General features: G+C 48.1%; 2 protein-coding genes across 2 annotated transcripts in view; one reads left to right on the top strand and one right to left on the bottom strand.

The window, feature by feature from the left end:
• PI4KA (phosphatidylinositol 4-kinase alpha) overlaps positions 1–13,786 on the top strand; it is a 109,844-nt gene that overhangs the window by 50,146 nt on the left and 45,912 nt on the right. The window contains exon 19 of the mRNA XM_019710135.2: positions 600–650. Coding sequence (XP_019565694.2) covers positions 600–650 — 51 coding nt within the window. The remainder of the gene's footprint in view (positions 1–599; positions 651–13,786) is intronic.
• Positions 5,010–13,309, bottom strand: SERPIND1 (serpin family D member 1). Its single transcript, XM_074321409.1, has 4 exons — positions 12,215–13,309; positions 8,514–8,787; positions 6,567–6,711; positions 5,010–5,866 (listed from the first exon to the last, which is right to left on the bottom strand). The coding sequence occupies exons 1-4, from the start codon at positions 13,305–13,307 to the stop codon at positions 5,675–5,677; spliced, it is 1,704 nt and encodes a 567-aa protein (XP_074177510.1). The 5' UTR covers positions 13,308–13,309; the 3' UTR covers positions 5,010–5,674.

Genomic DNA, 13,786 nt, shown 5'->3' on the forward strand with positions numbered 1-13,786 from the left:
CCACATCTGTGTGTCTAGCCAGGGAACCTACCTTTGATTTAGTTATTTTTAAGTAACCCCTAAGTTTTTCCTAACTTGGAAAGAATATATGTTTATTGTAGAAAAGATACAGAAACTATAAATAGTAAAGTGAAAAGGATCCATAATTCCTCTGCTCTGATATAATCGTTGTGAACATTTTGACTCCTTCCTTCTGCTTTGTTATACAAAGGTGTTTATTTTACATCGTTGGTGTACTGCATCATTCATAATATACTCTTAAATCCTGATTTTTTTTCCATTTAACATTTTTTGGGACACTTTCCAAGGTGACTAAGTATTTTTCAGAAAGTTGTCTTTTTCACAACTGTCTGGTATTTAATTATGCAGAGGTGCCAAGATTTATGTAATTATTCTATTGTTGGACATTTAAGTTGTTTCCCCTTTTTTTGGTGCTATTAAAATCATGCTAGGTGAGCGTCTTTATACATCTCTCGGTATATATTGCTCATCACTTTTTTTAGATGAAGGAATTCCAGCTCTACACAATACTATGTCCTGTCTTTTTTTTTTTTTTAAAGAAACATGCTCATCACTGACTGAATTCTGCTCTTTCCTAGGCTTCTAGCAGTGCGGGAAACTTGGGTGTACTCATTCCTGTAATAGCTGTGGTAAGTAGTCATCAATGGAGTGTTTGCAAACTCCAGGTGCTGTGCTTATGTTTTGAGTGTTGCACCGTGATACACAGCAAATTCCTTAGAAAAATGCTGTTTTGAAGTGCTAGTGATTCTGTAGATGTGGCTGTGTTTCCGTCACCACTGGCTCCTCTGTGACTATTCCATAGTTATGTGCCAGTGGTGACCACACCGCCTCACTCCCTTGTTCCAAGCCCTGCCCGACCGTCCTCAGCCAGCTGACCAGGGGACCCACTTCAGTTCCCTCTTGCATGGCTCCAAGGTCCGTGGTCCGATTCTGGGTTCATGCTGTGTCTCATGTCCTGCTCTGGAGCCTCTAATACAGGCGTGCACCCACTTCCAACTCCTTTCTCTGTCCCCTTTCTTGCAAGATGAGGCCTTGCACCTCTGGTTGGTGCTGCAGCCCTCAGTGTCCCCTGGTGGGGCGTTGTTGGCAGGGTGGGCTCACCACACTGCGGGGCACAGCCCCACCCACTGCTGTGAGGCAGCTCGTGCTGCAGGCCCTGTCCCTGTCTCTGTTAGTCCCAGCTGCCCATCCTAAGCCAAGCTTCGGGTTCCAGTATTTGTTTTCAATGGTGATTCTCTAGCTTCCACTTAGCCCATCTTCTAGTTCAGCCCTTGCTTCTGCCTTCCAGTTTCTCCCCATCTCACCCCAGCCCTCGTACTCTGAGTCTTCAACATTGCCGACCTGTGTGCCCTTCACATGAACACCGGAGAGGTGGGCCTCAGCTGCCGCGGTGACCCAGGGGCGTGGAGGTCAGGCAGGCGGAGGGAGAGCCCCTCTCCTGATCTCCGCAAAGCGGTTTCTGCGCCTGCTCCAGTCTGGGTGCTCATCATTCTGAATCTGGGGGCTTTAGGGTGTCCACTTTTAGCTGGCTAAGATGGACGAAAAATAGTCACCGACTGCTTTATTTATTCTTCTTCACTTTTAAGATGTCACATACTGCATTTTGTGGAGCCTTCCGCTGCCATTTCACCTTCCTTCTGCCTGGCCTTTTCGCTCCGGTCCCTCCCCCTGTAAGTGGCTGATTCAGGAGGGACCGCAGACTCTTGTCCCCTGTCATGTCTGTGGCAGCACAGTCTCCTCTTCCTCAGTGTGCTGGAGGGGTCACAGGATGGGGCCTGCACGTCCGCTTGGGAACCTTGCCGCATTCATACCTGTGATCAGGTGTGCTCCCACAGCCCTTTGAGGGTTTGAGGATTGCCGGGACTCTCTTTGCCATGGTAGTTTTTCATTGACACCCTATTGGTTAATTGTTTAAAACCTAAGTCTTTTCGCTTGATAGTTAATATTGACTAGTGTACAGTTGTGTTTTAGCACTGCCATTGCACATGGACCCTCCGCGCAGCCTGGAGAGAGGCGAGAGGTGTCAAGTCCATGGTGCTCTCTTGCTTATTGCAGGGGAGGGGGGCCGGGTTGCCGGCTCCACAGGAGAGCAAGTTTTGGCAGACAGGGAGCATGCTTGGGGTGACACTCCAATCAGGGAACTCCAGAACTCTGTGACCTGGGTGCTTGTGAAGTTTTAAACATGTTTAGTGGTTGTCCTTTAGAGTTTAATGAATGCATAGAAGGAGTCTAGCAGGGGCACTTTGCACTTACGGGGAGTGATGACTGGGCAGTTTGGGGGAGTCCACGGGTTTTAGGATCATAGGGGCCAGGGTTGGGCCCCCGGTCCAGCTCGGGGGATCCTGAGCCAGCAGCTCAGCCTCCCCACACCTGTTCTGCCAGCAGAGCTTCCCGAAAAGATGGAGATGACCCCCTGAAGTGCTGGCCGATCGGTGTAGGCATAACTGTCAGCAATGACAGGCTAGAACATGCGCACTTAAAACACTCATTTCCTCCACTGCAGTGACCTTTTGCATGAATAGAATAAATATTGTAGTTTTAACAAAAGTTAATGGTTATATTATGGGGGAGGAAACAAATATTTGATTCTGTTGCTCAATGAAGAGCACAGAGATCACAGGTTCTTGAATTTGTTTTCTGGTTACCCCTTGGACCTTCTAGGAGAAACTAATTTCCAAAGTTGGTTCGTTTTTTTAATGTTCTGTGATTTTTTTTTTCTTCCTCCTCTTCCTCCTCCTCCTCCTTTGTTTTCCAAAGGACTTTCTTTTTAAGATACTCTGTTTTGTATCTTTGAATGACACAGTATCTTTGTCAGTGTAAATACAAGTGCGGCCTGACGCCTCAATGTCACTTACTTATCATTGACCTTGGGAACCTGGAGGGAGTCACTGGAGGCTGGGTCACATGATCTCTGAGGCTCCTTCCTGCTTAGGTTTGGTGATCTTTGTCCTGCAACTTTATGAATAATTTCTTCAGAAATATCACTGATTAAATTGCTTCTCTTGGTGTTTAGCCCATTAGTTAATTAAGCGTTTTAAAAGTTATCTGTTGCTTACCGGCGTGGTTGCCCCACTGTCATGTGATGTAATAAGGTGTACCTTCTGCTCTAAAAATTCATGCGCTTCACTTAGATCTAGTTGACCTGCGCTCCTAGTAGCTTTTGTGGCCTGTGGACGGGTTACTTATTCTCTCATTGTCTGTAAAATGAGGTTTCTGGACTAACAATTTTTAGATCATGGACCTCTTTGAAAGCTGTGCCCTCTCTCTCCACAGAAATGCTTTTATTCACAAGGGTGAGCATTTAATCTCAGAAAGTTAAGTGGGAGAAACCCAGCTAGAAACCCAGTTAGAAACACCTGGGTTAGACATGAAGCTAGTAACAAGAAGCCTTACCTCGCTCTTGCTAAATGCCAAGCATGGATCTAACCCTTTCCAGATATTAACTCATTTAATTCTCACAATAGCCCTGCAAGGTAGGTACTGTTATTATCCCCACTTTGTAGGTGAGGAAAATGAGGCACAGAACTTGCCTCAAAGTCCCATAGCTAAATGTCAGAGTCAAGATTCAAACCCAGGCAGCCTGGCCCAGGGTCAGTGCTCTAAATTAATTCTCCACTGATTGAAACATGGGTCAGCTAGTTTCTGAAAGAGGGGATCCCAGAGCATTCTGAGTGGGTGTAAATGAATGAAAAGCATGCATACTGGGGAACCTTGACATGTGCAGGTTCGGGGTCATGGAGGAGGTGGGGCGACCACTTTGGAAGTGAGGCTGTTGCGTTTCTGGATAGGGGACAGACATGGCAAAGGGCTAGAGGCAGAGTTTTTTGAGATTCCTACATTTAGGAATGGGAGGAGAGGGAGGAACCAGCAGCAAGATGAGGAATGTTGGACAAGCACCAGAAAAGTACAGTGTTGAAGCAAATTGGTGAAGGAATCCAAGGAGTGGGTCATCAGCAAGCTCAGGTTTCACTGAGAGGGCAAGAGGCTGTGACAAGGAAAGACTTGGCCTCACCCCTTACTGGTCAGTAGGTAGTGGAAGCAGAGTTCCCTGATGCAGGAAGTTGAGAAGGGATTAGGCAGAAAGGGTTAGCAGTCAAAAGCAGGGCCTTGGTTTGAATTCAGGCCTGGGGGGGCTCACTTCCCCTCCATGAGCTTTAGTTTCTTCAGCTGTGAAAAGGAAGTGATAATAGTGCCATCCTCTCTGGGTTGGTGTGAGGTAACCTGGGGACACACACATCACAGTGCCTCCTACGTTGGGGCGTGTCAGGTGCTCCCATTTTGTTGCCCCCATGACTTGGAATTGGTCTCCCTGGGTCAGAAGCCCTGTGTGACAAGACTCCACGCGTGACCCTGGAGTCAAGTCAACCTGCACTTGAACCCTGCCCCCACCATTCACTGCAGTAGCATCTTGGCAAGTTTCAGTGCCCTGCTGAAACTGCTCTTCCTTCTTTGCAGAGAGTGAAAGACAAAACCTCTCCTGCAGGGCTGTGGGGGTTACAGTTAGACAGTTAGACATGTGTTAGATGGTGCACAGGTAGACAGTTAGCCTGTGGGGGTCTCCCCGGCACTGCCCATCGTCCCCGGCACTGCAGAGGTGCTGGACTCTTGAATTCTGAGCAGCCTCTTTGGATTCCATTTGTCTTACCCAGATAGTGATGAATTCAGAAATTTATTCCTCACGTCACCTGCTTTATCAAACCAGACAGGAGCACGTCTGAGGGTCTCCATGCGTCCAGGGATAAAAGCCAAAATGTGTACCCCACATAAAGCCTGGCATTTCAGGAATTCCCCAAGTAGCCCCATCCACACCTGCCTCCCAGACTTAGTAACACTCACCTGAGGATGTGCCCTGAGGTAGCGCATGAGTCACTGTGGAGAATTCAAGTTACTTTGTCTTAACCTCTGTCATTTCTGGGCACATCAGCTGTTTTGAATTTGGCCTTTCATAGTTGTTATTTGAGCTTCAAAAATTAGAATTATAACAGATACACAGTAAAAGTGGCGACATTTATTTATCTCCAGGGTAGAAGGCAAGGCCACATGTCCACACTGCCCTCTGGTAGCAGAGGTGACAGCAGGAGTACAAGTAACATTAGCATCAGTTCGGAAGGTTGGGCCTTGCTAGACTTAAGTAAGCCCTAATGCCCAGGGCACCCCTTGAATGTCCCGAGGTGGCTTTCCTCCTAAGCATGGGGAATGGCGCCAGCTGTGCACCATCCTCGGGAAATGTGAGCAATTAGTCACGCTGCTCATTTCTGCGTTCTGTGTTTAGATGAGGAGCCTGGTTGAGAAAGGCTTTGAGTAATAGAGCCAGATGTGCAAGGAGGGGACTATAGGGGAGGGAAGTGCCCAGGGAGGCTCTGAGGAAGTGAGAGGTAAGCCAGTCTGCATGTTGCTGCCAGCCTCTGGGTCACAGCTGACATGCTACAGGTACATGAGCTTCTGTGAACTGATGGCGGTTGTTCGCTTTGCAGAATTGATTGCAGCAAGCTTCTCAGTTGTCGGTAAATTTCTTCTCCTATGGGCTTCGATTTCAGAATGGTAGTGTACACCACAAAGGTCATGATGCCAGAACATCTCTGTTCTCATGGTTAGAATGGAAACAGAATGACAGAATGCCCCCAAAACACTTGAGACACCCAGACCGCCACCTTTAAGACTTGGTGGGGTTGGCAACTCTCCCCATGAAGAGCAGACAGCTGGTGCGGTGCTCATAGATGAGGAACAGGAAGGGGCGATCAACGGTGAAACGGACTTGGGTGGACAGGGGCATGAACCCCACTGTGGTCACGGCCGCAGCTTGGGTGCCCTCTTCATTCACCGTGATGGTACTTTGGTGCTTGAACTGTTTCAAAATGGAAAGGAAAGTTGTCAGATTCCATCAGTTGGCACACAGAGGGAGAGAAGATATGGTGGTGTCCCATCTCAGTCAGAGAACGGGTCGAAAGACCACATACAAGACACGGACCACAGCTGGTCAGAAGGACCCTTGAAATGCTCTCTAATGACCTGTCAGGTACGGTTGTTGTGCTTAGAGGCGGTTTTGTTTAACCAATGCTTAAAGGCTCCCGTATCCTAGTTACTCTTGCTGGTGGTCACAGTATGAGCAGCCTGTGAGCCAGGACAGCAGCTGCAGGCCCCAGATCCGTCTTACGCTCTGGGCTGCACTGCCAGGGAAAGGATGCGTCCAGATCTGTATGCTATTTGGACTGGTATTCTCTCCTTTTTGTGGTGTGCCTGTCATTGTGTTAAGTTGACCATGCCGGTGGGGCCGTGTCTCTGCGTGTATTTAACAGGCCTTTGATGATTTGGCCGGGAGTAGCTATTTTACAAAGGAGCACGCGCCTGCTCTCTCTAGTGTCAGCAGGAATGGGGCGCATCCCCAGGCTGCCCCCCTAGACAAACCACCCTGTCCACTTAGCATCTGGCAGACACAGGGAGAGCAGACCCAGTGCCTGTGACGTGTGAAATCAGGTTGGATGGGAGGGAGGTTTTGCCGGGGCAGACCCTGGGGACAGATGCAAAGGACAGAGGGGAGAGGTTACCAGGTCGATGGTGATTCTCTGGTCTGAGATTCCCGTCATGTTGCTGTTTTTATCTAACAGCTCCGTGACCCCCATCGACTTCAGGGCCTCCACCAGGTTGTAGTTCTTCTCCAGCTTGAATTTAGGCAGCAGCACCTCTCGTGTTCTGGTCAGAGAAGAAAAGGGGGCCCAGTTTTATGAACCACAAGTTACAGAAAAATCATGTTTTTCCTTCAGAATTGACATAGCACGTATTAAAAATCATGTCCCTAGTGCTTCTCGGTCTTTTGGCTAAGATCAAGTGTAAAAATCATGTCCCTAGTGCTTCTCGGTCTTTTGGCTAAGATCAAGTGTAAAAATCATGTCCCAGGACTATCAGTTGAGGATTTGGGAAAGACCATCCCATTGTAATTCCAGTTACTGAAAACTGAGGCCCAGTTACTGCTGTGTGGTCATTTCCTCGGTCCTGTGTGGCTCAGGTCCTGTCGCCCAGGTCAGCGGCAGAACTGCTCCCGGTTTATGGTTTGAGAGGGTATCTAAAATAGTTCTCTTGTTTGGATCCCTGATTTCAGGCATTCCTTATTTTATTAATTAAGGTGTCAAATATCTGGTCAGTGTGCTTAAAAAAGGCACCCTTCATCTACTAGACAGTGCTAAGCATTCAGTCCTCGCCTCGACTCACTCCATCCTTAACTGGATGAACAGCAGTGCTTTGGGGGCCAAATTCAGTCCTCACAGGAATAAAGAGGTGTTCTATACCGTCCCCATTCTCAAGAGCTTGCTTTCCTTTTGGCAAGCCGAGACACTCATACGTGAAGCAATGAAAACAGATGGTGTGTTACCATCTGACCGACTAGAACAGGTCTGACTCCTGGAGCCATCCAAGAGGGGTTGTGGAGAGGTATTGCTGCGGCCCAGAAGGCTGCCCACTGCTGGAGGGTGGGGTGGGCTCACTGTGTGAGCAAAGGCCTGGAGAGGCTGGGGTGCAGGAGGGGAGGGAGGCGGGGAGCAGAGCAGGCCAGATGGGCTGTATCCTACAGGGAGTTTATGAGAAGAACGGGGGTGGAGATGGTGTCGTGGGAATCCTGCTCCGGTGGCTAGTGCTGGGCTGGACTGAGGAACGGAAACGGGCAGGCTGGTTAGCCCTCCCTAAGCTCAGGATGGACGTCACGGGCGGTGAGGTTAGGAGGGAGGCAAGTACAGGAGGGACATTTTTAAGGAAAAATTGACAGGGCTTGATGACTAATGGGCTACCTGGGCAAATACTTTCCTCTAAGAGCCTACTTCTCAGTTGATTGCATTTCTTTGTATTCTTGCCCTGAAAGGAGAGCCATACCACATTAACTTCTTAAGATGGGCCTAGCCAGTATCCAGTGAAACAGAACTGTGACTTCTCCGTTTTCTGCCATGATCCAATAATAATCTTCACAAATATTTAAAACTTGTAGTTTGGATTATGGAGTAATAAATAATAATAGAGGAAAATCCTGAATGACATGTCCTTGATGAGTTAAGAGGACCTCGGGTTTCTGGGGTAGGGGAAGGGTAGAGTTCATCTTTGTTGGACATCTCCCGGTTTCCAGGCGGTGTGATGGATGCTTGACATTGCTTTTCTATTTATTTCCCCCAGCAGCCCTGGGAAGTTACGGGATGATGCTGCTTTTACAGATAACAAAGCCAGGGCTCAAAGCCACAAAACAAGTACATGGCAGAGCCAGGATTGCATCCAAGCTGGCTCTAAGTCACCTGTCCCTAACATCTGAACCTGTCGTTATGGGACGTAAATGTGTTTCTCACAGATGCTCTGATTGCCTCTCAGCAGCAAGAAATTTGTGCTGAAGTAACAGAGTGGGCCACTGTGGCAGTTCTCGGGTATTCTCCCTTTTTCTTAAAATAACCAAAATTCCAGTATTCCTGGGCTCCCCTAGGGTCCTGGAAATCCAAAGAACAAACACTCAACTGAAATACCTGTTAGTCATGCTTTTCTGCCACCTCTCCACCACCTGCGGTGTCAGCTGCGTCTCGAGCGTCTTCATCCCAGACAGCTTGTGTGGGACCACAATCAGCATGCTGATCCCCCCCACGTACTCCAACTGCAGGACGTCACAGTCCAGCTCCTGGTCATTTGCCGCCAAGAAGTTTCCCTTGGTCTGCATCATAGAAACCTTGACCACCTCTCGCTCATTCAGCCGGAAGTTGTGGTTGTGGGTCATTTCCATTGGGAATTTATTCACCCAGGATCCTGGAAAGTCAACAGGAACAGGGCTTTCATGAAAATGTTCTTTAAGAGCAGTGGTCCTCACATGTAAGTGTACATCAGAGGCCCTGGAGGGCTTGTTTGAACTACAGGGCCCACCCCCAGAGCCTCTGATCCTGAAAGTCTGGTTTGGGCCAAGCACTTGGAGTTCTAATACGTTCCCAGGTGAGGCTGATGCTCCTGGTTTGCAGACCACACTTGGAGAACCACTGTTTTAGAAGATTCTAAGGTCAGAAAGCTAACATGCTTGTAGGAGGCGTGATAATGGCGGAGAGATAAATAGACTGGAGTGGATTCTGGGTTAGATTCTGCCACTAACTAGTTGTTTGACCCTGGCAAGACACCTAACTCGCCTGGGCCTCTATGTGTCCATCTGTAAAATGAGTAGCTTTGAGCTGATGGCCAGTCTGTTTTGATGGCGTTTATCCCTCACCCACTACGATTCTGTAGTGACTCACAAGACACATTGGCAGCAAGACGCTGTCATCAAGATCCTCACTTCACATTTGGGTGCAGCACTGTGTATCCAGGAAGAGGTACATGACTGTTTTAGCTTCAAGATGCTAGTCACTAGTTATGGTGGATGCCTGACAGTTGAGAACTGGGGAAGTGTCAGGCATTATTCTAAGCACCTTTCCTGTATTACCTCATTTTCTCCTCCAGCAGCCATATGGAGGTGGGTGCTTTTCATTATTAGCCCCATTTTACAAATGAGGAAACAGAGGCACAAAAAAGCCAAGTAACTTGTTCAAGGTTTCCAGCTGGTGGGTAGACCAGCTGGATGAGATACGCAGGAGCGTCCTTAGGAGGAGGTTTAAACACCACCTGCCTCTGATTGTCGTTAGGTTTCCTCCTTCCTGAGCCGGCCTCCACCCAGGGCTTCTCAGCACTATTGACACTTGGGCAGTTCTCTGACAGGCGGCTGTCCTATGCATTGTAGGATGTTTAGCAGCATCCCTGGCCTAACTTCTGAAACTTTCCCCTAGATGCCAGGAGTGCTTCCCTCTCTCCCCCAGGTTGTGACAACCACAGATGTTGCCTGACATTTGCCCTGGGAGCAGACTTGCCCCCTGGTTGAGAATCACTGCTCTTCTGGTTCTGCTGGAGCTGTCTTGTGTCTCCTGGGATTCTTTCCTTTGGCTTCCTGTGCTGAGGCCCGACTTCTGTTTTTATTGTGTTTTACAAAATGGGTATAACATTTGAAATGAAAATCAAATTAGTAACAGATTTGGGAGCTAGAGATTAAAATTACTCTTTTAGACTCTACTCTCCTTTAATAAGGATCCATGAAAGACTGGGCATCACTAGCCTTTCCTCTCTCTCATTCCCAGGACTAAATTAAATGACTGTTCTAATATGATGGGAAAAAGAAGCACATGTATTTGCCACTTCCACACTTTGGTGGGGCACTGGCTACTAAGTTCGGGAGATTATAAACTGGCCATCCTGACTGTTTCTCCGGGGATGGCTTGCTGCTCTGTGTCTCTACCTGCTCCTGAGTACCTGGACAGCCCAATGCAAAGGCTAAGGGACCAGGGGTGCCCCACGGGCAGGTAGGACCGAGAGCTTTGGTACTGCCCAAATGGCTTCTACTGGCCTCTTCTAAAGTCATTCCTAACATAATTTAGTTGCTTAAAGAAGTAAAATAAAGGTCACTGGCAGTATCATACATACTTAATACATAATATTGGAATCTGCAGTTTTACTCCTCCGAGTTCTTGAAGTCTAGCCACATGCCACACACCGGCGTCACTGTCTCTTGCGGTGCTGCCCACAGCCCTGTCAGAGTAGGTGTTATCTCCATGATCAAAGTGAGGAAACTGAGTCACAGAGATGGTAAATGACTTATACCCGAGGCCACACAAATAAGGGGTGGTGAAGCCAGGGCTTACACTGCAATTTGCTCACTTCCAAAACTTGTACTGATAGCTAGTAGTGAAAAGGATATGTCTCTTTTCATCATATATACAGGTTTCCCCCACTATTTGAAAACAGAACAGTCCTGTGAAACCTTTTGTAAGCTGAAATGGTGTAGAGTGAAGAGTACCTATTTACCTTAACTGAAAGAAATCCAAAGGATTTTCGCTTTTACGATAAAAGCTGTTACTGTACTAAATGTAGGTCTTTTGTAAAAGTGAAGTGGTGTAATACAAACTTTCGGAAAACGGGGACACATGTATAGCGTGTGTGTCTGTCTGTCTGTCACAAGCCTGTTAGAGCCTGAGCCTTTGATTCCACCCACCGTGAGGCCAGTGTTGTGCCTGACGTGGAGGTTTAAGCCCAGGGCTCCAGCTCAGCCTCCATACCGCTCCCGTGGTCTTGGCTCCTTCAGCCTTTCTTTGCCCATCTGGCAGAATGTTTGCCTGGCACAGCTGCAGGAAGGCCTTGGCATAGGCACAGAGCGGTGTATTGGCAGGTTAGGGGGCACTGGCCCCACAGCAGCAGCCAGGAGAGGGCCTCACCTCAGTCCTTTGCCTCTCTGGGCTGCTGTAAACTACACTGGAGCTAATTACCCAGGAAATGTGACTTCCATGCCTTGGGGACTGACCCTCGCTAGTGCCCGCTAATTATTGGTGGCAGAGAGGAGAATGGTTTACATCACAGCAACCAGTTGTAATGCTGACCCATTCCGATGTCTGCCCTCGTAGAGTGAAGTAGAGGTTTCTTCTTGTTCAGGTCCCAGTGAGGGCATTTTAAAAGAGATCTGAATTTTATAAATCTATGGCCATTTGTTTCTAGGACTCCGGGGGGGTCCTGTGTGTGTGTTGTGAGGGGAGGTATCCTTTTTAAAAAGTGCCTTGGTGTGTGGCCCAGAACAGTTGCTCTAGAAATAATAGTTTATTCCTCTCCACACCTGCTCGTTAGTGCAGAAGTGTCCCCAAAAGAGTTGTAAGTGTTAATGTCAGTTAAGCTAAACAGTTTTCAGACACCCTTACTTAGCCTTTCGTCCATATTCCTGCTTACTGATAAATGGGCAAGGAAATTAAAAGAACAAACCCAGGCTGGCCAAATGCTAAAAGGTTTTGCATTTTTTTCCAATTTAACCAAGCGCTAGAGATGGTCTGCCTGGGGCGACCCTGGCTCTGCCCCTTACTTGCTAGCTGTGCACTTGGAGTGTCATTTCACTTCTTTGTACTTTGGTGGCTCCATCTGTAAAATGAGCCACCAAATGTAACAGCCCCACAAGGTTGTGGTGAAGGTTCAGTGAGTGTAAAGCATGACGTTAGGGCTCAGTAAGCGTCGGCTCCTTCTGTCACCTCATCATGATCTTCCCTGTCCCTGTGAGCTGACGTTGTGTCTTGGTTTCCTGGCTAAATCAGAGCTAGAATAAGTATGTGGCATTCAGTCCACCTGTATGCGTGCTAAGAGGATGTTGCGACTTTGCTTTGAGAGACAGAAAGCTATTTTTTACCTTTAAAGTAGATGCAGTTTAGAATCATCATCTCGGTGGCTGGGTCTATATTCTCCAGAGCATCCTTGATGAGGCCCTTTGTGAGCTTCAGAATGTGGTTGTTGGTTTTCGATATGAAGACAGGGTCTGAGAAGTCAGCCGCCTGGGCCTCAGCAAAGTAGTATTGTTTTACTTTAGTTTTGAAGTCATCCCGGATTGGAAATTCCTTCTGGACGTAAAGGTCATTGACTGACCGCAGTGTGTACCCAAAATTCCTCCGGAAGAGGCGATGAGTCAGCTTACGGAAGAGATTATGGATGGTCGTGATCTCATACTTGCTGCTGGCGTTGACAAAGTCCTTAAAATGCAAAACCGAGTGCACTTGTTCGTGAGTCTCCCCCTGTAGGCCCAAGGAAATCATAGCCATGGCGGTAGAAATGCCCACCGGGGCTATGAAGATGTTGTCAGAAGCTCTGGCCTCCTCTTTCAGTGCCCGGTAGAGGTTGAAAGCGAACTTTGCGTTGAGGATGTTAAGACGCTGGATCCGGCTCTTGCCGGGAAAGAGCTGGAGGATGTTCCCCGCGCTGGCCTCCGCGTCTGTCTGCGGGACCACGTCGATGATATCAATGTAGTCGTCGTCTTCACTGAACAGCTTCTCCAGATCCAGATAATCCTCGTCCTCTTCGCCCTCTGCGAGCCAGTCGTTGGTGACTGTGTTTTCCCTGTGGAAGTCAGCAGGGAGAAGGGGCAGGCTCAGGTTTCTGCTGTCTGCCTGCCCCCCTTGGGGAGCCGCAGACTGAGAACCTTCCCCTCCTTTCTCAGGCTGATCCACCAGGCCGCTGTTCCCACACACGGATGTTAGGATGAGAGAAACAATGAGGGCTTGGAATGGGCATGTCATTTTGGTAGAGCTGAAGCTGGGAGGGAAAACACGACACATGAGAGACAGCCTGGCAGACCCCACCCCGCCTCTGCAGTGCCCGGGTGGCAAATCCCTGTGGCTTTGACCCAGAAAGATGCCCTGGGAACTCCAGTCCTTAGCCGTTTTAGTCTTACGGACTTTAAGAGAATGTGGTGAACATAAACAGATACTAACATTGTGCATGGGCTTCATAAACCTGCCTGACGGATCCATGGGTCCCTAGATGAGAGTCCTTTTTTAAAAAGTTTGCAGAACTGTAACCATCTAGAATTCTGGGGGCTCGGGGCCCTGGGGGAGTTTTTTTGTTTTTGTTTTTTGCGGAAAGTTAGTTAAAATTTTTTGTGAAGTAATTGTGTGCCCTCTAGAATAGGCTTGATTTTCAATCTCAGGTAAAATGCTTGTCAGTCAGGCTCAGAGTAACCATTTTTTCCTTCTAAAGGATACCATGTTTCCCCAAAAATAAGACCTAGTTGGACAATCAGTTCTAATGCATCTTTTGAGCAAACGTTAATATAAGACTGGGTCTTATATTAACTTTTGCTCCAAAAGACACATTAGAGCTTGTTGTCCAGCTAGGTCTTATTTTCGGGGAAACACGGTAGCTACATCTGTGATTACTTTCCTCAGTATAGATTCAGAGAGGTGGGATTTGGAGGGTTGAGAAAATGAGC

The sequence above is a fragment of the Rhinolophus sinicus genome, linkage group LG16, assembly GCF_036562045.2.
Source record: "Rhinolophus sinicus isolate RSC01 linkage group LG16, ASM3656204v1, whole genome shotgun sequence".
Classification (NCBI taxonomy): Eukaryota; Metazoa; Chordata; class Mammalia; order Chiroptera; family Rhinolophidae; genus Rhinolophus; species Rhinolophus sinicus.